The 27,626-nt window shown below is 36.8% G+C and overlaps 1 protein-coding gene across 5 annotated transcripts in view; it reads right to left on the bottom strand.

Annotated features, from left to right (window-relative positions):
* The window catches only part of MME (membrane metalloendopeptidase), a 90,364-nt gene that overhangs the window by 12,957 nt on the left and 49,781 nt on the right, over positions 1 to 27,626 (bottom strand). For all 5 annotated transcript variants that reach the window (XR_014296746.1, XM_082654360.1, XM_082654361.1 and 2 more), the window contains 7 exons: positions 27,070 to 27,168; positions 24,399 to 24,479; positions 22,971 to 23,074; positions 9,992 to 10,050; positions 4,544 to 4,663; positions 2,706 to 2,839; positions 2,300 to 2,365 (listed from right to left, as the gene is read on the bottom strand). Coding sequence is in view for 4 of the 5 variants with exons in the window: in XM_082654360.1 (XP_082510486.1) it covers positions 2,300 to 2,365; positions 2,706 to 2,839; positions 4,544 to 4,663; positions 9,992 to 10,050; positions 22,971 to 23,074; positions 24,399 to 24,479; positions 27,070 to 27,168 (663 nt within the window). In the remaining variant the exon portion in view is untranslated. The remainder of the gene's footprint in view (positions 1 to 2,299; positions 2,366 to 2,705; positions 2,840 to 4,543; positions 4,664 to 9,991; positions 10,051 to 22,970; positions 23,075 to 24,398; positions 24,480 to 27,069; positions 27,169 to 27,626) is intronic.

Raw genomic sequence — 27,626 nt, forward strand, 5'->3', positions numbered from 1 at the left:
AAATACACTTAAGAAAAGGATTGACAACAAACTTTCTGAGATGTGTTAGTTTCAGTTTAATACAAAGAAAGGTGATATTAGATACACAGAAGATATATTTCTTTTCTTCTTACTTGCCATCAACATAGATTTATTGAGTCTGTAATGTGCAAAGATGCTGGGGATATGGGAAAGACTTGAGCCTACTCCTCTTAGGGAGCTCATAATCTAGCAGGGAGCATTACAAGTCAAGATTTCATGTATAATAACATATTTGTACAATTGTAATTTGCTTCATTATTATAAATCTGTACTTGTTCTACATGAGGATCTCCATGCAAGTACCCTTAACCCAGACTTAGGCTGAATTTTTACAGCAGTGATTCTCAATCTGGTTGCGTATTAGAATCACCATGGAGGAAGGCCCAATGCCTTCCACTGCCAGGCAAGATGGAGTGACAGGGACTGAATTTACCCTCCCACTGAAATGACCAAATGATAGCCAAAATATATTAAACAATGGTTTGCATGACACTAGACATCAGGCAAAAAGGAAAGTCATCTCTGGGAGATGGTAAACAAATGGAGGAGCCTTACGATTGCCCCAGCTTTTTGACTTGAGCATTTCCAGGCCACAAAATAGAGCAGAAAACCCCAGTGGGAGCCTGGCAGACTCCTTGAGAGGGTGAGGAGAAGGGGCTGAGAATTCAGGGACACCAAGGAAAGGGTAATGAAGAGGAGAAAGCTGCAGAGAAACAGACTCTCAGAGATCAATGGCCCCTCAGGCATTCAGCTGAGTACCTGAGTATGCATGTGAGCAAACTACCCAAGGCTAGGGAAGAAACTACAGAAAAGGATTAGAGATAAAAACATCTGGTATCACACAAGACAAGAACGAAAGATTCACGCTGTAGGTTCTTGCCTCAGCAGTGAAGAATAATTATCCCTAGACTGAGCACTACCCCAGACATGCCTAACAAATTGTAAAAGCAAGATCTAAAAGGACCAAGCCATTTCTGAGGAATTTAATGGCATCCTAGAATAAAGCTCAAGAATATTTAGAGGAAAACAAAAATATCCACCACCCGAAAAGGTAAAATGCACAACGTCTGGCATCCAGCAAAAAAATTTCCAAGTATTCAAAGAAGCAGTAATCTACCATCTCCCAGGACTTGGCTGGAACTCATTCTTTTGGAAACTTTGCAGCCAGATTAATTTCCCAAGCCTCACACTTTGATAATCCAGGGTCACTGCCAAGTCACAGGCCCCACCAGTCAACTCTCCTGCATTACTCTGATAATTCCCTCCTCCCCTCCAACCCAAATATCTCGATGGAGAACAAATAACCCTATATCCTCCCCCACTCCAATGAATATTCCATCCATCTTTATGTCAGTAGCCTGATTCTATCCTGTAGACACCTTGTCCCCTGTATCCTCTCAAGTGGACTCTGTTTTTTCTCCCACATGTGGGCCACCTCAGCATTGGGAAAACAACTCAAAATCATGCTCACTCCTTGCTGCTTCCAAGACCATTATTCCTCCACTGTTTTGTGAAAACCCCTACTTTTTCTTGTGCACATAGTATCCACTAGACCATGTTTAATCCTTGTTCAAATCATCAAATAATGGCATATTTTATGGAGGGTGCGAAGCTGGATCTCCAGTACCAAGGGCCAAACACATAGTAAAGCCCTCAGAAAGTATCGTCGAATGTTAAGAATGAAGGGAAGTCCAAATGAGATTCTAAGGGATGCTCCAACAATACACTCCTCTGAGTCGAATGGTTTACACCATTACAAGGCCACATGCTGGGACCATATCACTTCAGTCCCTCACTGTCATTGTAATGGACTGTAGTTTAATATTATGCCTGTGGTTTATGTTGATTATTGTTCCCAAATACCGCTTCATCTGCCATGAAACTGAGGGTCATGCTCGGTACATCAATCAACGACTCTGAAATAAACCTTTCTATATACTATCTTTTCTAAAATAACTATTTCAGAGGTTATTTCTTAGAAAAATATCGCCTCCTCTGTGGAACTTGCTTATCTCAATTCTATCATTAAAATATTCTGTGTTTCCTTTTCTCCTTGGCTTCTTCAAAGCTTAGAGACTGGTATTCAGCTCAATCATATCAACTGTATTGCCCCTTCTGGTTAGCATATTTACAATCCCTTTCTCCTTGTGAATTTTCCATTTTCTTGTCATCCATTTATTGCTTACATTATATGTTTTTTGCAAAAGGTTTTAAATGAGTGATTAAATATGATCAATATACACTCCAATCACTAAAAGGGGAAGAAAATATTACTCACTCTGTATGCTTGGCCAATACCACCATTATCAGCAATGTTTTCTCCTAGTGTGTTAATTCCATTGAGCTGTTAAAAAAAAAAGACACTTAAAGACCCTTAACTATGTTTGGATTGTTAAGAAAACATCAATAGGGCTTCCCTGGTGGCGCAGTGGTTGAGAGTCCGCCTGCCAATGCAGGGGACACGGCTTCGTGCCCCAGTCCAGGAAGATCCCACATGCCGCGGAGCAACTAAGCCCGTGAAGCCATGGTCGCTGGGCCTGCGTGTCCAGAGCTTGTGCTCCGCAACGGGAGAGGCCACAACAGTGAGAGGCCCGCATACCGCAAAAAAAAAAAAAAAAAAAAGAAAGCATCAATAATTCACTTAAGATTGAATATAACTTTTCAAGAGAATGCTGATGACATACATGCTGTCCACCTGCTAGGTCCCAGGAGAAGTTTCCATACTGGTACACCATGCATTGGGATTGGTCTTTAAAATTATTTGCAGACTGTTGAGTCCACCAGTCAACGAGGTCTCCATCCTTGTTAAAGTTTCTGCCTGGAATATATATTTATTTAACTAAAATGGGAACTTATTACAATTGCAATAAGATATCTTTAATTCAAAGTGCAAGGACTGAAATACCAGTATGTGAGAGAACATTAAACTGGACAGATGATGAGATAAACTGTTCTGCTTTCTCAACCAGAATTGATGAAACCCCGGCTGCTGGGACTCTCTTTGCTGATATGCCTCAGTATTAATCCAGGTATGTCACCCACTTGGCTGTTGATGTCTCAGCCAAGGCCATCAGACAAACACTCCTGAAATCATGACTTGCTTCTGTTGGATGGTCTGTTTAATTTGATGTTTTGAGATTGTAAAGATGTCAATATTTCACTCTGGCATTCATTTCATATCTCAAACCCTTCATTAGACATTGCAGACTCATAGTTTTGCTATACTTCAAGGACAAAGAAAAAGTCACCTTTTCTCCTGGAGCTTTTTTGCTAATTTTTTTTTTTTTTTACTTTTTATTTTATATTGGAGTATAGTTGATTAACAATGTTGTGATAGTTTCAGATGTACAGCAAAGTGATCCAGTTATACATCTATTCTTTTTCAAATTCGTTTCCTATTTAGGTTGTTACATGATATTGAGCAGAATTCCCTGTGCTATACAGTAGGTCCTTGTTGGTTACCCATTTTAATATAGCAGTGTGTACATGTCAATCCCAAACTCCCTAACTATCCCTTCCGCCCAACCCTTCCCTTTGCTAATCTTAACTACATTGATCTTTCCCCTTTTGAGCTTTAGCAGCATTTATATACGTCATATGTTTGATACTTGATTTTATTATCTTTTAAACAGTTATCTATGATGTAGCGAATAAGAAAAGGGATATAAAGACAAGCTACCTGAACCCACATCCTGGTTCCACCAATTTCCAGTTTTGTAATTTTGAGCAAGTCTTATGTGCATCTATATTTTTCTGTTTGAAAAATGGAAATAGTATTAATACCTACCTGTGAAGTTTGTTGTGTAGTTTGAGTTAACAGAAGCTTAGTTAAGTCCTTCCTGTCTCCTTTTCTTCCTCTGTCTCTCTAAAGTTGGATTAAGGCTTCATTATTTTCCCTCTACTGTTCTCTTGTTATTTTCTTTCCACTTGTGAATCGATCTTTGTTATAACTTCAACTATTACCTCTTTACATATTTTACATCCTTACTTCTATTCCTCTCAAATTTCATTTCTAAAACTATTTTACATTTTGGGCAGCATGTAAACATTTAATTACCTACTGTTTTCAAGGCCCTGAACTAGGTAGTAGGTGCAAGATGCAGCAAAAAATATGTCTCTGACCACAAGCAGTTAAAAGTCCTGTGGGCACCTTACTTTCTGAGTTTACATCTGATTTTTAAGACGTGGACTCTGCCCTCTAAAAGTCTAGAGAGATAAGACATAAACAATCATGAAATAAGACCAAACATTATCATTGGTGTTGACAAATATCACAATGTTTTCTCAATGTGAATATTTGTTTTATTCTGTCAGAGTAAAAAGCACACATTGCTAACCTCACTATTAGAAAATTCTGATCTTCTTAAGCAACAATTTAAAAGGAACACTAAAAGTGTGGTGATTATTAGACCAATGATATGCTGATGAATAAATGTGTTTTTGTATTGATAAATTATAATAACTCTTAATGAGGTTTACTAGGGTATATCTCAGCCAAAGAAAAGCATCAATTGCACTTTACCATTGTCATCGAAGCCATGGGTGATTTCGTGTCCTATGACCATGCCGATGCCCCCATAGTTCAATGAGTTAGACTGCTGGGCACTGAAGAACGGGGGCTGCAGAATGCCAGCTGGGAAGACTATGAAGAAAGAAGACAGTTAAGACTACTTGTGGTTTTATCCTGTGATGACAGGCCTGGGGTTGGCTTCTTGCCTGCTAAGCTGTTTTCCAGTATGTCAGTTTCACTTAATTGTGTACAAAAATCTTCTGTGATAGAAACAAATGCAGGTCTTTTATTGTTGATGACAGTAAAGAGTTCATCCCAGAGTGGCACCACATCTGTGAGTTATAATCATAATTGACTTTGTAACATCTATTAAGATTGTTTCCCCACTGTAAGGAGTTTAGAGCGAAGGAAAATTATCATCTTCATGCAGAAGGTCTTTTCCCCAACTGCAAATATTTGGGAGAAATAGTTACTTAATAATGGAAGTATTACTTTTAATGTATCTAACATTTTATCCATCTACAATAGCTTAGTAAATAAACAGAGCCACTCAATCGAAAGTATCCCCCAATTACACCACCCTTATTTATTTTCATCAAGGCATGTATGACTATTTATGGTTGTTTGGTCCTTCTTTTTCTTGTCTGTCCCCATGGCACCTCAAATATTAGCTCATTGAGAGCACAGATTTGTTTGTACATACATGTGTTTGTTTGTTTTTGAGTCCATTTGAATTCTCAGTTCATTATCTCCAGCACCTAAAACTGGATGGTGCCTGGAACATAACAGGTGCTCAGGAAATGTGTTGAATAAATGAATAATCAATGATGATGAATCAATGAATGAATTTCCTACGGTGTCCTAAAGACTTTGCAAATAAATAAACTGTAATTTTTATGTCTACCCTGACATCTGTCTTACCTTGCTAACTTTCTACACTTAGGTGTCTCACACTATTTAAATTTCATGTGTCAGACATCAAACTCATCATTTTCCCTTCGAAGCCATCACTCTGACTTTATTATTTCTGCTAATAGCATGTGAAGGGTCTCAGTCACCCAAACTGAACATTTTTCTGTCTATCTTCGATGTCTCCTTTCTTTTATGAAGTCTCATATGATCTATTTAGGAAAAGATCAGGTCATGTACCTTCTTTCCAGTAGCATCTCTTCTGTTTATCTCCTCCTATCAGTCCTACTGCCACCTTCCTAGTTCACACTCTCATTCCTTGCCTCAAGAACTTAATTTCCTAATCGGTCTTCTTACTTCCAGTCTCACCCTACTACAATCTATCCTAAATCCAACCTATCCTGTCTGCCAATAAAAGTGCCACTGTAGTCATTATTTCTCCTCTGCTAGAACACCTTTGATGGCTTATCATTGCCATGATAGATAATCTAGATAATCTAACTAGATACAGCCTCTTCTTACTGGCCTTTGTCTCTATGGTCTTCTATTTCTCTGCCTCCCCCATACTCTCCCCTTCCCTCATAACGTCCATGGTTTTGTAATTGTATCTTTCATGTTCTACAATTCTAGTATCCACTGAAGCATTATGTTCTGTAATCGAAAAAAAATCATTAGTTTCAACACCTACTATGCATGCAAATCCCCGGGCCATTGCTACATGGGATATCAAGAATACAAGAGAAAGGCCCTGACCTTAAGAAATTTAAGACCTAGTTAATACAGAGTAGCAAATGTTGTTTCTTTGTCATTCAGGTGGAGTGAGTATGACATAACCTTGCAAGGTTTCAGGGATAAATATTAGATATTTACAGAGGAGACTTTAAAATACACTGGGCAATTTAAGTGCTCTCCAGATCTTTAAAAAAATATCTTGAAAGTTGCCATAACATTCAAAATTACAAAAAAAAAAATAGTTTTGTCCTTGGAGAATTTTGATGAACGTTATACCTCACGTGTAGCTGCCTGAGCTATCAACAGTGCCAAGAAATTATTTTTAGCTTGAAGTACAAAAATTATGTGCAGTACTTTATTAACTTAAAGTGAACACTATCTCCCACACTATGTACTTTGATTAAAATCCATCCATTATATAAAATGCTCTTATGAAATGTGCTATCAAGACTAAACATTAACTGTAAAGATCCTGCTGCTTTAATTATACCCTGATATGCCATTCTTCAGGCAAGTGATAAGATTTTTATGGCTCATATTAAATACTAGTCTTCAGGTTCAACTTTGCAAATTATGATTTCTCCTTTTACTCTGTCAGCTAAATATCTATGATGAGGATTTTCCCCATTAGCCTTATCACTGTTACTAGTCGGCATCACAACTCTTGATAATAACCAACTGCTTAGTTGTGCATTTTTTATGTTCATGATTGTCTACAAGTTAGTTAATTAAATAACTCATTGGTCCATGAAACAAAAGGCTGTTTCTACCCACCCCCAGCCCCTCACTGCCCTGGTTTATTTTTTTAAGGCTGCAAGCAATTCGACTTTAGAATCTTTGATATAAAGCTCAAGAGTGCATTCAGATAAACTCAATTTTGGTGGAAAAAATTAAACATTGTTTTTTATATCAAATGAAATAGCAATATGTTCAGAAACATTTACTCTTAATTCTCAAGTCTGAAAATAAGACTCCTAAGAATGACTAAGACAAGTTTAGAAAATTTAATTATGTCAAGGTAGTCATAGATCACCCAGACTGAGTACACTAAATAATCCATAAATTTCCTAAAATTTAAAAAAAATTTCTTGTTAATGAAAAAGGAGAATGCAGCAGTAGTAAGACTTCCCAAATGACTTGAGCATTTCCTTGGAAATGACTTGAAAGTTTAATAGGATGATTGAGTGTTGTCTGAAACTTACAGAGAAACATTTGACAAAACTTTCAAGCACAGCTTTCCTAACGGCATGAAAGATTCCTAAAGCTCCATGGAGTAACTATGAGTTATGACAAAAGTGGAGGGAATTGAATTAAACAGTAGAAATTACTAATATGAATAACTCCCTATACAATAATAAAACAAGTTATTTATCACCATAACACAAAAAGACCAATCCCATTAGAAATTGTATGTGATCTAGCTTAGGGTATTTGTGTGAAGGTGGGAGGATCATTTATGAGACATGTTATTCTATACCAATTCTAATTATGTAATGCACATCATATCAAGTTCATTAAGACAGTGCTGCAAAAGTTATATCTCTAGGTATAGATAGACACACAAATACACTTTTATCAAGAAGAAAGATACAGATCTGGATCTTCAATTGTTTTTAGTTAAGACAATCCCCACTCTGGAGATTTAAATGAATTGTTAAGGAGAAAACGTATACATGTCAAATATTTCTCCTCTTGCATGACACTTTCCCTTTCTCTGAACTGCTTTTATTAGCAGATAAGCATATGAAAAGCATATGAAAAGACGTTAGCAATTTTTCAGATTTCTTATTTCCATCATATGAATTTACCTTCAGTATCTTTAAAAGGTCTTTCTTATATATTAAGAATGTTTATCACAGCCATTTCTTGACTATTCAGAGGATATTTGTCTACTTTGTGAAATGTTAGCACACTTTTACCTTCTTTTTCCTTTTGCTGTACGCTTGTTTGGTTTGAATGTATTAAATTCAAAATGAGAACATTCCCAGGTCTTCTCAGATCAGGGAATCTCTGAGGCAGACCAATTTTGAGCCAGCCTCAGGGCTATGGGGTAATTCAAAGCCAAACTAGGCCCATCTTGACCTAAACTGGGTGGACCTGCTCTAGAGAAGAAATGAAAGGATGAACATGCCAGAATGGTCCCACAGGTCTGTATGGCTCTTCTTATGGGGATGAATCAGTGTCAGGTCTGATAGGATCCTGAGCTGGATTAAAATAAAGCAATATCCCTTAGTCTGCCCTAATGCAGAATTCAAGTCAAGGCCACCTCAGTTTGCCCTGGGATTCCATTAAAAGTCAATTATCCTGTTCTGTCCAAGTCTACAATGAACTAGATCTTACACTGACAGACCTCAAGAGGTCTTCAAAGTGAAGACTCTCCCAAGATAATGGAGCTTCTAAGAAAAGGTCTGAATGGTGTCTAGGAATACATAACAAAGATAGACTGCATGGGTTCTGAGTTGATCATTAAACAGGCTCTGATCTAGGTTTAGGTAATCATTTCACTAGCTGGGAGATATATTACCCTAGACTTCGAACTAACTGACTTTAACCCAGTACACATGCCTTAATTATTACCTATTTGTTATATAAAGACAAACTTTTCTGATCATAATTCATTTTCATCTCATGTACCAAAATAAGCTCCAGATAGACTAAAGATTTGCTCCAAAAATAAAAATCTATAAAAATACTAGAAGAAAATGTGGATGATTTCTTAATTTAACACTTCCTAGGTTTAAAAGCAATGGGGGTGGGGGGGAATTCCCTGGTGGTCCAGTGGTCAGGACTCAACAACTTTCACTGCCAAGGGCCTGGATTCAATCCCTTGTCGGGGAACTTAGATTCCACAAGCTGCGTGGTGTGGCCAAAAAAATAAATAAATAAAATAAAAATAAAATAAAGGCAATGGGGGAAAGTGTCATCAAATTTTATCTTCCCTCTTGATTCTTGACTACACTGAGAAATGAAGGGCTGGACTGAGTACACCTGGAGAAGCTGGCTGTACTGTTTGTTTAGAATACTCCCACTGAAGTACTGAATCAGTTGGTTGCCTTTCTACATACTAAAGACTCTTGGGAAAAAATGGGTCTATCTGTGAGATACTTAAGAGAGAGTTTCAAGATGTCGCAGTATTCCCAGGAAGAGAAAAAAATATATCTTTGTTATATTAAGCCATTTCATTATTCATTATATTATTCACTCATGTATTAATTTCTATGCATATTTCTGTGATACTACTACTAGGGAACATATAAAATTTTTTTGATCAGAAGTGGTTAATAAATAAAATTTCATATGGTTCAACCTAGCATAATTGACTTTTCAACTTTCTGAGCCTCTTGGAATCTTCTAGAAAAAAAGATGATAAAGAACAGGACCATCTCTACCAGTGCCAGTGTACAACATCGACAAAAAAATTGGATTTCTGAAAATTTGGTTCTTGGAATGTTAAACCACCTAAGATGCTGACACTTAGAAAGTCCTAAAGTTAATATAACTTTATGGCGATATAAGGGACTTTAAAAAAGTATTTAAAAATAAAATAAAAGTAGTTAGAAATAAGACAAACCATTCAACTATAAATGAGAATATTGTAAAAGAAACAAAACTACTTAGTGTGATTTACACTGATTTAAATTTTGCTATTATAGTGAAAAGAGGTACATGGATGCATTTACTTTCAAGGAGGATATTCAATAAATCCGTAACTCAGCCTCGCTGTGCTTTTATGGGGAGTATAATAAATTGGTCACGCAAAGCACTACCGCTTGGGAACAACAGAGAAATATTAAATAATTATTTAGGAGTAGACCTTACCTATCTGGTTTCTGCCTGAAGAATAAAATGCATTGACTACAGCTGCTCCGCTTATCCACCTATAGAAAACATAAGAACTTGTTACAAACGATACTGCATTACCTGATTTAATCTGCTCACCACAATAAAAGCATTATCACTGTTCCTAGATGAATCTTAACTTTCTGTTTGAAATATGATCAACAAATTAAAATTAGCTCACTAGGTGAGAGAGTTCATTGAAAGTATTTCCACTTTTTGAAATACAGGAATATATCCAGGTTTGCAATCTGTTTTTTAATTTGCATAAATTTTTATTGGAGGCAATTGACAGTACAAAACCCATTCTAATGTATCTCTTTGGAAACTGCAATGGATTAAAATTATATTGAAATGTGTTTAGCTCCGTGTTCCTGATACTAGGTAAACTATGCCAACAATTCTGGAGCAGTTGACAGAATATCGAAATGCAGGTTGCTAAAATTTCAGACTCTTTGTAAACTATGAATTAAATTTTTTTAAATTCATAGTTTACGAGGAGCCTTTTTGGGGACTAAGAGATCCCTTTGGCAGGTATTTAGTTTTGGGTAATGTGCCTCCTCTGATTATTGCCATTTAAAATTATTTCTTTAAAATATGGCATACCAGCTATGAGAGCAAAGGGATATTTTTGTATAATGACTGTAAAATGAAATTCAGGTGGTTCTTAAGTAGATTTGCCCGTGTATGCCATGAATTAGGCTCTATATTGAATCTAAAGATTTTATAAAATACAATTCCTGACTTTAGAAAACTCTAGTTGAGGAGATGATAAAGAGGCATAAATAACTATAATACAAGACAGAATGAGAAAAAAAACAACAACAACCCAGCCAGCGTTAAGCTAAAGGATGGTGCCAGTGTTCCAATGTCTTTCTGCTCAGATGTTATGAAGACCGCACATCAATAATCACTGTTAAACACTTTTGTGCAACAGGAGTAATATTACCATCTTAATAGACTATTACACATATCCTCATATACTCATTGAAAAATGGGTACTGCTTGACTTCAGATACCTCCTTAAATGTCAGCACACATGCATACACTTAAGACAATCATATATTATTATCTAATGGCTGCATTGTAGTTATTCCACTTTTAGGGCAACAATTAGAATGGCAATTATTATCCTACTCATGGAAGGAGTTTATAGTAATTAGTGCAATGAGGTTAAATCAGAACTGTTTCCAGACCCTGCTTTGCAAGATAAGCAATACAAGGTCAGCACCCCTAAATCAGCATTTTAGCTACAATTTCAATAACTACTGTCAGATTTCAGATGTGAGTCCTATTTTGATCTCTTAAAAATAACTCAGGGAGGGCGACATATAATAACTATCTGATAAATTCTAATTAAGCATGAATTCTGTCTCCAATAACATGACTAAGACATTCATATAAAGGATTTGGGACTTGAAAAGAAAATCCAGATAGAATCTCTGTGAATTTTTCTTTAGGAAGAAAATAACTTTGAAGATGGAGGGTGTGGGTGGGGGAATAGTTGATCAATGTGTTTCTTCTTTGGTTTGATATTGTTGTTGTAAACAGAAAACATTTTCATACAGGATGGTGTGACAGATAGCTTAGTCCTCCCTAATTTCATCACAGCTGAGTCATCAATATTTTAATTCCTTGCAGGTTGTTGATTATAAGCATATAATTTTATTTATTTTAATTAAACTCCACCTTTTCCCACATGCTTTGTGGTGACTCACAACAAAAACATATACTTGTAATCCCAGGGGTGTTAGACTAAAATCTAGAGATCAGAAACTACATAGGACAGGTAGATTTTGTTTGTGTGACCCAAAAGATTATGAAACAAAACATTTGTATAAATAAAACTCAGGATCAGGGAAAATGATGTAACTTGGAAAATGTTTATATATATTCACACAGTTATTATGACTCAAGTATGGTTCAAGGTTGTCTGGCAGGAGGGGCAAAATAGGAAATGTGCTCATACTACTCCTGAGGAGAAACGCTGTTCCTTGCAGTGACTTTAGAAAGATATTTCTGATGTGTCCTCAACATTCTGATAGTGTAGGAGAGCAAAACTTGCCACCCCCAAATGTCTATTTGGTATGAGGATTATTTTGACTTGAAAACAAATCAAGGCCCAAAAGACTCAGGAAGAGACTTTGACCTGCCTCCTAACTGCCTAAAAAATTTTTAGATAGAGGTCCTGTTCCTGGAATAGAGCCATCACCAGAGGTAAGTTCAAAGAATATGGGCCAGGTGTGGTGGGAGAAACTTGACAGAGCCCAGAGGTCAGAGTCCACTCTGTATTCCATTGTCTCAGCATGACCCAGAGAACAAGTGTTTACCAAACACTTGCTTTTCCATCTCCTTGTGAATTGCCCTCCTCCCCGTTGAAGTCTCCAGCCACTACCCCAATCTCCTTTTGTATTTAGCTGAAGATGGTACCTAAGGTGAGGGATTCAGCCATCCTGGCAAGTTACTCAGTTTTCCTGGGTCTCTCCCATATATACATGTTATTAAACTTTGTTTGACTTTTCTCCTGTTAATCTGTCTCATGTCAATTTAATTCTTAGACCAGCCAGAAGATCCTGGAAGGGTAGAGGAAAATTTCTTCCTCCCTGGTAATAGCAAATATGGCAGTAGATTTTATGCATAAACAGTTTATAATTATTAAAGTTATTAAATTTCAATTGTTATAAAAATGAATTTAACATATTTTCAGGTCTCATTTGTTCAATTATGAACTTCTGATTTAGTGATGGTATACTCTGCATGGACTTTAATGGGTAATAACAAATAATATGCAAATTGCTGGTTCTGGACTCAGGCACAATGCTAATAATGAAATACAAAAGGTCCCAATTCAAAATGCTTTTTTTTTAAAATTATTATATTACAGAGGGAAGGAACTAGATACAAGAAACTAATGTTTCAGATAGCAACAGATCTCAGAAGTAGGACACAGATGAATGAAGTTTATATTACCCATCTCATGTTTATTGCTTTTGTAAAAATAAATGTCACATCTTTTGTTTTAGTGATTTTTCTGCTCTTCTGTTACATTACTTTGAGGGGGGTTAAGATTGCACTTTGATTAATGTTTGTAACTTTCCAGCAGGGAGGGTTTTACATATTAAAATGTCCACTGTGAATTACACCTTCACGAAAATAGGTAGCTATTTATGACCACAGGACACTCAAATAAAATTAGAATTATGGTGGTTAGGTTCACAGAGCACTAGTGTGCAGTGTTTGCCTTTTCTTCCTTGAGATCTTTCACAGTGCGTCCTCAGACTACCCCTGGGTAATTACCCAGATTCAAAAGTACAGGGCACTTTGTCCCTGGGAATGATCAGAACTCGAGGTACTGTGACTGGATCATTACATCTTAGTGTGATGATAACAGCTACAGACTCAATGTCTAATATTTGTGGTCAATCATGAAATATTTCACTATGTTAGTATAAAAGCTAAATTAATAGGACAAAAAATATTTTTCAAAGTAAATGGTGATGTAACAAAATATGTAAGTTCTTCTGATTTGGATGCAGCCTCCAAGTTTCAGGAGAAGCTTTCATTTATGGAAAACAGACAAATCTGACCATGAATAGCAGCATAGGAAAGAGAAATTGCACAACTAAAGAGAAAACCAAGTATCCACTAACATAATGGATAGTGCAGGTTATCTGAAGATACCTTTAAAGTATGGAGGCCAGACACGAGCATCTCCTAGAGCAGGTATTGAACCTGAGAGATGGAGTAGATATCACCCTGTTCTTTGAATTCTCTTCCTGCCTCCGGTATGTGTGTAGGAGTATGGATGGGTGTGTGTGGTATAAAGTGAAGGGTGGGGAAGCAAGAAGTAAGCAAACTTTATTTAAAATTTCTGAGACATAATTTTGTCAGGTAATCTTATTCTTGTTTTGGGGCATTTACAGTAGGACAAAGGGCCACTATAAGCAGCATGGCCCTCGAAGCTGAACTAACAATGTAGCTGGGAAATATGAATGATATACCCTTGAGAGGGGGACCAGGTGTGTTTCTCTTCTATCTCTTATTACCCTGAAGAACCTAAGTGGTGATGAGATGAAAGAACAGAGACATCATTTTTACTGCAGGGAAGAAAAGCAGAAGTCTACAGACTGATCCTATAGCCTTATGGATATAATAAACCCACTGGATTGCAAAGGCACCTGGAATAAAACTTCTTTTGCTCACTCATGTGCAACTTAAAAAATTTAAGCAACAAAATCATTAATGCTCCTTTCCCTGAAAGCATTCAATTTCTTAGCATCTTGTGGCCTTGAAGCAACTCCTTTGACATCAGCAGTACAATACATTGGTTTTCTCTGTCTTCCTCAAGTACTTCTGGAAAGGAGAATTCTCATTTTGTAATTGCAGTTGCCACTGTAATGCTTTACATTTATTAATATTCCCTCATCAAAACTTCAAGCTTTTCTATATATTTTCATTCACCTTTCAAACCATACGAATAAGATAGATGACACCTCCAATTTTCAGGTGTAGAAACTAAGGCACATCATAGCTCAAACTCTTTTTCCTACTTACAGATTTAGCAATACAACAGGGAAAAGGATATATAAACTAGGGAGAAAGAGGACACTCTCATCTTCCAATCAAATCCCCTACTTCTAACATGTTGATCTGCATCACACATAAAATTTCATCACAAAAATGAATGCCATTTCCTTGCCATCCTCTTCTAAAATGAAAGTGCTCATTTTTAGACTGCTTCACATTCAGGGCTGCCCCTTTCCCTAAGAAGCTTTAGGATGCTGGCCTCTATGCCACCCTGAAGTCTCATCATGACCAGATCTTAACAACAATAGCTACTGTTTAATGAACACCTAAGTTACGTGGCAAGCACATTACACAACACAATGACCCACAAGGCAAAAATAAATGCTATTATCCTCAGTTTATAAAGGAATCATTGAGGCTCAGAGGTATTATGTAGGTTGTCTAAGTTCACACAGCGAATAAATGGCAGAGGAAGAATCTTACCTCAGGACTGCGCACTCCCTCTAGCCCCCACCTCCCATCACTGCCCCGACTCCAGAGCACAAGCTCTTTCCACTGCTGCCTAAGGTACAATATTTTACCCAAAGGCAAAAGCACAGTAGGACCAAAGAGCCTATTCCACTGTTCATTGTTTTTGCATAAGAGTTGTTTACATGACTGAAGTACTCTGAGTGACTCACCTGATCCTCTGAGAGGTGAGAGCCAGGACTCCTATGCTGACATGACATTGGGAGAATCCACTTCTCTTTCAACAGAAAGCAACACAAATCACTACTCTAATTTTCTTCCTAGAAGTCATCAGTTGGTTGTGTGTGGTTCTAAGTTTGGCAGCAAGACTCCATCTTTTTAGTCTTCAATAATTCTATATGTGTGTACATGCACGCACGTGTGCCCTCATGTGGGTCACGGGCCAAATTCAGAGAAATGCTCAATTTGGAACATATATGGGCGGGTGGAATTTTTCTGTCAGAATTTTCTTTTGGTACTTGTTCTCCTGGTTAAGAAAAACCTTGCGATCTTTCAGGAAAGAATTGAAAGCTCTTACATCCTGTATAACTCTTAGCAATGATATAACGTGATGTTATAAGTCCATTGTTGTCTAGCTCATTAGACAGTGACTCCATGAAGGCAGGGGTGTTCCATGTTTTGTTCTTTTTTAAAATTTTGGTAAGAACACTCACCATGAGGTCTATCCTCTTGACACGTTTTAAGTGTACAATACATTATTGTTGACTTTAGGTACGATGCTATACCTTATTAATCTTGCTTAACTGAATTTTTATGCCTGTTGATGAACAACTCCTCATGTCCTCCTCCCCTCAGCTCCCAGTAATCATGATTCTCTCCTTTGATTTTATGAATTTGGCTATTTTAGATACCTCATATAAGTGGAATCGTGCAGTATTTATTTTTCTGTGTCTGGCTTATTTCACTTAGCATAATGTTCTTAAGTTCATCCATGTTGTTGCATACTGCAGAATCTCCTTCTTAAAGGCTGAGTAGTATTCCATTTCATATACAGACCACATTTTCTTTCACCTTTCATCTGTCGATGGAAACAAGCTGTTGCCACATCCTAGCTAACATGAATGGTGCTGCAATGAACATGGGAGTGCTAATATCTCTCTGAGATCCTGATTTCAATTCTTTTGGCTATATGCCCCGAAGTGGGATTACTGGGTCATGTGGTTCTATATCTAATTTTTTGAAGAAACTCCATATTGTTCTCCATAGCTACTGCACCCTTTTGTATTCCAACCATTTGTGCAAGGGTTCAAATTTCTCCATATCATCACCAACACTTTTTGTCTTTTTTTTAAAAAAAAACAATATGCAATCCTAACGGTAGTGATGTGATAACTCATTGGGGTTTTGATTTGCATTTTCTTGATGATTAGTGATGTTGAACATCTTTTCATATACCTGGTGGCCATTTGTATGTCTTCTTTGGAGAAATGTCTATTCAAATTCTTAGCTCATTTTTTAATTGGGTTATTAGTTTTTTTGCTATTGAATTGTAGGAGTGATGTATATTTTGGAGATTGACCCCTTACCAGATATGTGATTTGCAAATATTTCCTACCATTCCTTAGGTTGCCTTTTCATTTCTTCTGCTATGCAGAAGCTTTTAATCTCAATGTAGTCCCAACTGTGTATTTCATGTTTTGTTCTTAATAGTATCTCTAGGGCTTAGCACAGTGTTGGGAACATGATAGGCACTCAACACATATTTGGGTCTTGGCATATCAGTGGGTCCTTCCAAGCCCCAAGAGTACTGACCCTTCTCATCCTTGGGACCCTGGGAGGGTGGAGGGCACTAAGCCTAGGTGTTATGCAGGCTGTAGAGAGCCATGGAAACTGGAAGTCATGTACTATCTGGACATTGCCCTCTCAAGAGGGTTCACTGGTATAAAGTTCTAGACTTCTTTTGCAAAGTTCTCCCTGTTTAAACCTTTTAACTTTTATCTTCCCTCCCTACCTCTTCTTCCCCCTCTGAAAACAAAACCCTGCTTGGGTGCTAATTAAAATGCAGAAATGTTTTTAGTGGTAAAATGTATTTTGCTTATAACCCAAAAACATGTTGAAAAATTGCATAGTCTGTTGGCCTAATGGGAATCTAAAAGATGGAACTCTAACATTTTAATCTATTATAATATGTGTAGAACATGGGCACACCAGGGCAGATACTGCCATAGGGAATTAGAGTGACTTGTCCAAGTTTAGTTTATCTGTTATTCTGTCTTTCTGGCTGAGTAGTACTTGATGAGCCGAATAATCTGTTTTGTGTATCTTCCCCATACATCTACATCATGGAGAGTCACTTGTGTCCCAAGTCTCCAGCAGTCTGCGTGCCCACCCTGGACAGGTCCTATCAACTCTCCACCTGTGTGCCCTCTCATTTACCCACATAAGTCCTCTATAACTATTCTTCTTTAAGTTCAATGATACAGAGTTAGTTACAAGATTGAGTCTAGAAACATTAGTGAAGGGTAAATATCAGAAGAGATATTTTAGAAAGAAGTGAGGTACTTCCCTAACTCCCAAGAATATGTTCTTTTTCTCTTGGGTCACTTGATGTGGAGAAGCCAGGGAGTAAAACATCCTGGCTCTTGTCAAAACTTCACAGTAAGGGCCATAAAATTTTAGTGCTGGAAAGAACCTTAGAGATGTTACGAAGTCTAAATCAACCTGCTCATGTTATAAATAAGGAAACTTCATGGCTTTTAAAAGGCCATAGATAGTAACTGGCAGAACTGAGACATGAAAAAGTGATAGTAACTCACAGCAGTGGCAAAACTATGCTGGTACCAGCCACCCTGCTATTTTTGATGGTGTTGGCCTTTCAGGAAGAACCACATACAGCCACAGCTGTTGGGCTGCCAACCTCAGTACCAACACTCATTTCAGGGGCTTGCAAACATTCAATTAGCCCAGATTAGAAAAGACAGCAGACTTGAAGCAATGAAGAAGACAGAAATGAACCAACCATTTTGTCTGGTTTTGTTTTAAGTGAATCCTCTGTTCACCTCAATATTAATTTAAATGCTGACATGTTGTTTCCAGAGAAACAACAATTAGTAAAACAACAATTAGTTGTTTTACTAATAAGTAAAGGTTTAATTGTGGCTTAAAAAAGTGCTATCTTAGCACTTTGTTGTCTTGTAATAGCACCAACCAACTCTGCTTTCTATCAGCTTTCATTGCTGCTCACCTGCCTCTTCTACTAGATTACAGGCTATGAGTCTTACTCATTACTTTATCCTCTTTATCCTTACTCATTACTTTACTGTGCTATATCCTTAGCACAGTGCTTTGCACACTGTAGCTGCTGGATAAAATGTTTATTGAGCTGGCTGCTGTTAATGTCAGCTTGTTTTTATTTTGATGTACAACAGCAGGAAAGAAGCAGCAATGGAATAAGTCCTCGTAGTTTACAAAATGCAACTCCACATGCTCAGTGGTCATAATTTACAAACACTGGCACTATCTCTCCCAATTATATTACAGAAAATTCTGTCCTGAGAAACTAACAAGATAATATCAAGTCTAAAAATAAGAAAAGGAATTCATTTTATTTTGTTCCCGTACACTGTTTCTTTTCAGAGGTTTACGTTTGTTCCATGGAGTCTAAGTGAATAATCATGTTACTGGCAGTAAATCATTTTAGATATATCACTAAGTAATTTTGCCAATGGATATTACAGTCTCAATTTAACATTATTACTATTTGATAACATGATGTGTTTGAAACTCTTTACAAACTGTCATTAAGTCCCCAGAGAACATGATGTTTGAGATAATTTTGGAAACACAAGCTAGGCACTCAGAAACCACATGAGCCAAGAGCCTTTTAAATTTAAACCTTTGTCCTTTGCAGTTGCCAGGGGCTCAAATGGGCAGAAGTCCTTTTAGCCAGATGATTAACTCAGGCATATCACATGCAGACTTCCGGACCTCCTTAATGTTTTGAATTTTTAAGCAGAGAGAACAGCAGAGATCATGTTGGACATCTTCACCAACAATGATGGTGAAATGCTTGGATGTGTCAGTATTTACTTTAGTGGCTGAGTTCACTTTGTAAGCATTATTACAAACTGGCAATTTTATCAATCATTCACTCCATCATCATTGAGGAGAGGTCGACGTTCTGCTCATCAATGTTCAATCTCTGGTGACACAAATACACTGTTTCTGCTTTCAACAAGGCCTAGTCCAGCTAAATGTAATCAGATGTACTGGTGCTGTGACTAAAATGTGTGTAAGGGATAGCACAGGGACAAGATGAAGAGGATCATGTAAGGCGGTGCTATGAGTAAGGAGATAACGCTCAAGTTGAATCACACCATGTGCTGGTTTCTGTTAAATGAACAGGGCAGAAAGGGTGGCCCTGGTAAGGGATAAGGAGGAGGAAGAGATGCAGCGATGACTTTACAGTAATTCCTACGGGTGGAGATTTGGGGCAATGCTGTGGGGTAGGGTGACTCTAGAGGAATTCTGGAGTGCTGTTACAGGGAGGTACGCAGAGCTCGGTACACGCTTCATGAGACGGGCAAAACAAACGTATGGAAAGGTTTTCATCAGAAAATGACATGACTCAATTTGTGTCTTTAAAAGCTCTCTAAGGCAGTAGCATGGAGAGTAAGCTGAAGGACTGTGAGATGATTGATGATAAGATTAGGAAAATATTATCATCACTCTGGTGAACAATGAGAAATGTCTGAATTAGGGCATGACAATGGAGATGGTTAAGATGGAGATCCACACCCCCTCATGCCTATAAAATATTTAATTAGCAGCTGGTGGATGTAAACTTTTTTTTTTTTTGAATGGGATTTGAAGTAGGTATCACTGTAGATATCAGAGATGACAGAAAGGGTCTAGGATGATGAACCCCTGGTTTCTGCCTTGGTAGCAATAAGATAGAAGTTGGAAACTAGGGGGATCAAGGGAGAAAGATGATAAGTTTTTTTCTCAAAAAGGCAAATGCTGTGTTTGTGGGATCAATGGAACACCTGCATGGAGATGTTTCATTGACAGCTAGACATTTGGATCTGGAGCGCAGCAAACAGACCTGGGCCAGATACATGTATTCAGGGGTCATAATGATAGTAGAAGATGCAAATAAGTATACAAGTCTGCCCAGTGAGAGCATGTGGAGTGAGAAAAGAAAAAGTCCTGAAGCTTACTCTTTGGTTAATTGACTGAATTTATTTAAATTAATTGCTGCCTTGAAAATTTAATGCATCATCATTTCTCTATAATACCCTACAATATAACCCTACTGTAATCAATAGCTTTTCTCATCTCTGTCTCCCCTACTGTGGATATGGACACCTGTTTGTCCTGCAAGACCCTAGGAGTGAGGACTTGAGCATCTGAAAATGTAATTCTCTGAGTTAACTGCAGGTTACATGAATAAAGTAGAAGCAATAGATGTTATCTGCCTGAACATACACAGTGAGGACTTGAACTTGATGCTATATAAAAAAGGAAAGAAAACATAGTGACTTTATTGCTATTAAGCAGGTACAAATTAAGTCAAAAACTTTCACTATAAGAAAACTCAATAAAATAGGAAGAACTTTTATTATGCTGTAATCTACAGGGTACAGTCCTAATGATTTAATGCAGTCACTGTCAAAAGTACTTCCAATATTTTGGAAGACAAACACTAAATTTTAAAGCTAAATTGCCAAATTAAAGATATCACCTTGTAAAAAGATTTCACAAAATTGAATATGAGCAAGTATGAGTCAACACAAAAAGGAACAAACACTAACGCAGGGGTTCTGACTTGAGAAGGGGGCGCGGGACTTAAAAAGAATACCAATACCTGGGTCCCCGCCTACAGGCATGTACATCACAATCTAGGGTGGTGTAGAGTTGGGGAATCAGTACTATTTCTTTTTTTTTTTTAACTTTATTTTGTTTATTTTTTATACAGCAGTTTCTTATTAGTTATCTATTTTATACATATTAGTGTATACATGTCAATCCTAATCTCCCAATTCATCTCACCACACCCCCACCCAGCCACTTTCCCCCCTTGCTGTCCATACGTTTGTTCTCTACATCTGTGTCTCTGTTTCTGCCCCAGGTGACTCTAAAGTGCAGTCTGAGTTTTGAACCCTTGTACTCAGCATACAGGTAGAAGATAGGGAAGGAAGAAAAACTAGCCTGGTATGGCAGAGAAGACCTTATACATCATATTGCACTTGTGATTAACAGTCAGAAGCTCACAGAAAGGATCCAAAAAGTACTACTGAGCTATGCATGCTACTGAGCAAATATTCTTTTAAATATTATATACAATTGTCACTTTCGATTATCTATAGTAAAGAGAAAAAGACTCAGAGAAAGTCAACACATACGATAAAAAGGAATGAAAACTGCACACCATTTTACGAAATGACTATGGAGCTGGGACTATATTAACTTCTAAAGAAAACATCAAGCAATAATTCAACAACTATTTTTTAAATTATGAAGAAATCTTCTGGTGTCAGGTGGGTGCAGGTTATATTAGCTATTTTCAGAAAGAATATTCGATGATATTTGTATGTAGATATTTTACTCGGTGCTAACAACCATTAAGTGTAACTATATGTAGTTTTAAAGAAATAAAAATATTCAGACTTAGAAGGATTCTCAGATTATAAATTTTCCCACAGGATATTATTTTTGATGACTTTTTGTTTGTTTCTAGAGATAGGACTGACAACCGATTATAACACAAACCATATGTGCCCATTCTCCATCTTTCTTTCCCACCTGGGACACTAAACATTCTGTGACATTTTCTGTCTCATTTTTAGCACCAGACAATATGACATTTGCTCCAGTGTAAACATAGAGGTCAGCAAAAGAAATCAATCTCTTTTTCAGTGTACCTTAAGGGCTCAAAATGTCGTACAGGAATTGAAATAAACTGGCATTTCCATATTAGGAATTTTGTCTAACCTGGACCTGGTTTACTAATAGAAGAGTCCTGTTATCAAATAGTCCTTCTGCACTTTGTACCTTTCTTGGCACATTTTCCTCCTGGTGATACAATTTATTATAACACGTCTTTCATACCCTCTGCTGCTGTAATGTAATGTAATACAATCAAAGTTCACCTTTGATTCTCCCAGTTCCCAATGACACCTGGACTTGGTATGGCATTGTGTCAGTTACCACAAAAAGCAAACTAGTATATTTACTTTTCACTTGCTCACTCATTCATTAATTTAGTTTTAACTGAAAACCTCCTATGTGTTCAGCACTGTGCTGAATGGTCCCTTGCTCTCTAGGAGCTAAAAGCACAAGCAGTTCTAGGGATTTAAGTGCATAAACACTTATGTTGATAAATATGTTAGACACATCCATTTAACTGAAAAATGAACATTAAACTAATAGTTACTACAATGTACTAATGCCACTAGTAAGCAGAGATTAAGAGCATTTGAAAACTACAAATGAGAGTGAGTCCTGATATCTCATATTTGGCTACGACAAGGTTGACAGAAGTGTTACCTGGAGCAATCTAGGAAGGGCATGGCTGCAGGATGATGGACCGATAGAAAACAGGTGGGGCTGAGGGCAGATGATAATGCCGTGTACAGTAATACAGCCTCAGAGAAGGCTTGCAGGAGCTATGGATTACTTAGGCTAAGGTGTTCTTGAGAGCCCTGTCCACAAACAAAGTAGAGGGGACAGACAATCATATGAGGAGAAACCGAAGGTAATCTAAGGACACCTTAATGAAAAAAGTTTAAATTTTGATTAAATCCCTGAGTCATCTTTGGTATAGTCTTAGATGCTCTTAGAAGTACTCGATAGAAAGAGAACATGACACCTTTTAACATTATTCTAAACCAGGTTCTTTCTCTTAATCCAACAAGGTCCCTCTTCTGAATGAACATATTTTTAGAAAAAACTGGAATATACATACTCATCCTTGTCCACCTTTTCTCGAAGCTTCTTTAGCTGTTTATTTTGGCTGAACTTCAAGTTTTGGATTATGTTCTCAAAGTATTCGTCTTCCCTGTAGCTCAACTATAGTAATTTAAAAGATTTGGGGAAAAATATTAAAACTGGTATCTTCAAAGTTTTTGCTAAATAACATTAAGAGATATTTTCTTACATTCTATCACTTAATAAAGTTAACAGAGAACACCAAAACTTGCCAAAGAAAAGTTAAGTTCCAACGAGCTTAGTTCTATATTACAGATCGCTGCTGCGCTGGCTGAATCACTACCTCAGTCTATTCTTTTGTAATTAAACGAAACTAAACGTCAAACAAGCTTTTCTATATTGATATTAATCCTTACAGGACAGACAAGATAAAAGCATTCATATTTAGTACCTACTAAGTTATAAGAACTTCATATATCACATTTTTGAATCCCCATAATAATCTTATGAAGATGGGCTGTTACCACCAATTTAAAGCTGAGGAGACTGAAGCGCCATTAAGTCACTTGCCCAAGTTAATGAGATCTGAACCCTAGGAGTCTGACTTTGAGCTTATGCTCTTAGCCGGCTAGTGAGAGGTGTAGCTGAGATTTGAACCCAAGCAATTCAGCGGTGAGACTATGTGCTCAGCCATTAGACTCCTGCCACAAGGGCCCCGGGGACTCACATGCTACAGCCAGCTCATTTTATAAAAAGTCAAGCTTTTCTGCAAATGGAAAAAGAAAAGAGGACACTATGCCTTGCAAACTCCCGTGTTATGCTAGTAATCAACAGATTAGGAATCGCTGTCATCCCCAGATCTAGGCAAGGGTCACCTTGTCACCAGGGTTTCAAGTAGTTGTGGTGACTGCAAGGTTAATGACAGGACCTTTAGCTGAGTCTGAAATCAATACTGTAGTGACTTCAATCAACTCTGTTTTCTTTTCATTGTTACATTACCAAAGGAGAATAACATAGTTCCCCATTCTCAAATAGTAGATTTTTTTTCAAATAGAGAAGGCATGACCTGGTTTACCCAGTGGAGGAATAATTAGAAAGTGGAAGGAAAGCTGAAGATTTGACTTTCAGGCGTGTATAAAATGAGATAAGAAGCCTGAGTACTGCCTGTTCATCATTTAAATGTCTATGTCTTAATGCTCTTTAAAAAACACCAGATTTTTATCACTACTCTTAAAATGGAATATATGGAAAGCAAAATAACAAAATCAAATACAGACCAGCCCATGAAACAATAGGTTAAAACTAAAACAAACATAGTTCTGGCTTCAGTGTTAAAGGCTTAATATCAATATAATAAGACCTCTGGGTGTAGGCTATTTCACATAATTTCTGGCCCCCCTCATAGCTATAAATGACATTGCCACCAGCCCCAGGCATCATCAGTGCAGTCTTTATAAAGACTTACCTCAAGGTATTCATTATTCAGTTTGTTGTCATTTGAAATAATGTCATCAGGATAGCCGATCCTTTCTTTAATTGCTAAGGCCTATGAAAATTAGAATATTGAATGTGAGCATGATTATGAACTTCCAAATGCAAACATTATAATTTGCCCTTGACAGCAGTTGAATGACCTGAGCCATACTGTTTACAAGACGAATATCTGACAACGTTTAAACAGAGATCTTTGCATTGGCTTTTTCCTGGAGTTCAAAATAAACAAAAAATAGTTCTGAAATTTAGCTTCTAATACCCTATTCTCATAGGCTACAGCTTTCCCAAGAAAACCAAAATGAAAATTGACAAGTCACTGTTCCAAATGTATTGTACTTTTATGAACTCTTTCTCTGAAAGGCTTTTTTCTTCAATTTTACAGGAGGGGTAATATTTAGAACTTCCATTCTAGCAGCTTATAATTATCTTTCCACTTCACTGATTTGGCTGAGAAAACAGATGTGGGCTTACAGGTTTAATGCTAATATTCTTCCTAAATATTGGTTCCTGGAGTTTTTATGTTCTCCTTTGGTCTCCAGAGCTAGTGTACCTAACTTCCCGCAGTTAAATGAATGACATTAGTTAAACAAGTAGAAAACAGCGTTTTCCTTGTTATACCATCTCATGTTTACCGCTACCTTACTACTGTTTCTATTTTTATTATTTTAAAATTGCTTACTTATTGTAATTATTTCATCAGTATCACTTGTTTACTATTTGCTATTCCTATTTCTATTTTTTATTTCTCTCATTTTTCTCAAAGATAGTTGACTTTTGATTTTATCATATCACATTGCTCTTAAATAATTTAACTAATTTAATATTTTCATGGGATATTAAGCTTGCATCTCTGAATTATTTGTTTTACCATCAAATGGATGTGGTTCTGTTACAAATCTGTTTCATAAGCCTAGGATTTCCCCAGTGGATCAGACAGATGTGTCACTAAAGCAGTTTGGCCAAGCCCATTTCCTTTCCATACCATCAGCCCATAACGAATCATCTCCCTCTCAATGGCACTTTATTTGCTAGAAGGTATTTCCCCAAAAGGTGTCCTAAGGGATACAAAATCTACAGAAATAAGAGGTACTACATGAAAAGGATATATTGCCAAATATTTGGGGTAGATACTGTGACAAAAACGTTAAGCAGGCTTCTTCACTGAAAGACTACTTAGAGTTTAAAATTAACTAATTGTAAGTGCCCAATGGGATGAATTAATTTGTCTATTTATTCATTCAATTTGTCTTCAAGGGTATACAACAAGCCAGGTACTTTGTAAGAGGCTGAGGATACAATGCTAGGCAAAAATTTCTACCCCTGGAGAGTTTACTATAAAGGTCAATGGTAGGCAATAAAATGAATCTTAACTCTCAAGTGTGATGTATGGTGCCATAAGATCACACCCTACAGGTATAGAACCTAGTCGAGGGTGGGATCAGGGAAGCCTTCCTGCAGGAAATGTTTCCTAAACTCTTTTTGACCATGGGAATCTTTCACAGAGCTACTTGGCAGGTCCAGAGTTTCATGACACCACCTTGGGAAATGATTACCTAGAACAATTTGATTGGCTACCATCAAATAGTACCATGTTTGATAGCTAGAACATGAAAGGAGCAAATCCAGCCTGAACTTCTGAGGACCTACAGAATTATGGAAAGATAGCTATACTGGGGTGCCAAATTCTAGACCTGACCCACTCAGGGCTCTGTGATAGCTGAAAAAGATAAACCTTTCATGTGATCTAATCCTGAAAGAGAACTAGACTACAGCTTGATTCTCTTATTATAATAGATTTATGGACTCTTTCTGTGTTAGTTCAAAGAACGGTCTGTTCTTCCTGTTACCCTAACTACAGAGGAATAATCAGGCTGCATGTGAATACTGCTCATAAACACATACAGTTTTCACTGGACATGTTCCTTTTAGGTTTATATAGTTATCAACACAATGGCATAGTAAATTTAAACCTGAGATTTCCTTAGACATCTCACTTTTATTCTAATGCAAGATACTAAGAGTCCCAATAAAAGGTGCACAATGGGGGTAAATAAGAATAGTTATAAAAAGCTCCTTCAACATCCCTCTAACTGTAGGTCACCTTATAGTACTCAATGCACTACTTTACATTTGCTTGAATAGAAATTTAGTATTTTTCTCCCTAGGTCATTTAAAAAAAAAACTAAGTAGTGCATGCTTAAAAAAAATTTAGCTAGAAATTTACATTAAAGATTAGGGGATATTTTTAGATATTGGTGAGGTCTTTTAAATATTTTTCATAAAAGGAGGAAAAACATGAACCACTGATAATATCTTCTAATGCTTTCTTGTTCACACAAGATTTTCCTCTTGTTTTGTGAAGACTTCCTTTAAAAAAAAAAAAAGAGGACAATTGGAGATCTTTCAAAGTTTTGAGCCAAACATGGAAAGTAGGAGCTAGTTACAAAGAGATAATAAAAGATGAAAGTCATAGAAAAAAAATTCTTCATCCCTGAAAAGTGTTCCTGGACACATTGCAGCTTGAACGAGCTTGCTTTTATTTTATGCAATCTTTGAATACTATGTTTTCCCCAAATTTCTTAAAAGTTAATCTTTTCTTATAGATTTTTCTTTGATAATTCGCCCTGCATTTTGCTCTTTACCTTTTCTTCAGCTCTCTTTTTCGTTTCAGCATCCATCCAAGTAAGGTCATCTAAAGTCTGAATAAAAACTTCCCGGATCTGTGCAATTAAATCCTCAACCTTAAACCAAAAGAACAGAAGGCAAATTTAGGCCATGAATTAATTTTTTCTAACACAAATTTAAAAAAAAATAGAGCTATAAGCTGTCTTTATATGATTCAATGATATGTTAATAAATGTAAACTAATAAACAAACTGGTGATCTAAACAAATGGATATATGTGGGTAATTATATTTTTAAAGCAACACTGCTACTATCAACACTAATGATTAAATAGGTCTTAATGCATAAATTAATAAAAATCATCTTCAGAATGTATGGTTTCCATTATCACGAAAGATGAACTAACATAAAATACTGTCATTACTATTAGTAGTTTAGTTAAGCATGAGGTAGCATTTCAATAGATTCTTTCACCATGTCTTTAAGTTCCCTTGTCTTCATTTCAGTAACAATAAAAAATAAAGTACATGTCTTACATTTCAAATAAACTCTGGTTTACTTTCTGGTTTTTAAG

This window comes from Grampus griseus (genome assembly GCF_964374135.1).
Source record: "Grampus griseus genome assembly, chromosome: 5".
Lineage (NCBI taxonomy): Eukaryota > Metazoa > Chordata > Mammalia > Artiodactyla > Delphinidae > Grampus > Grampus griseus.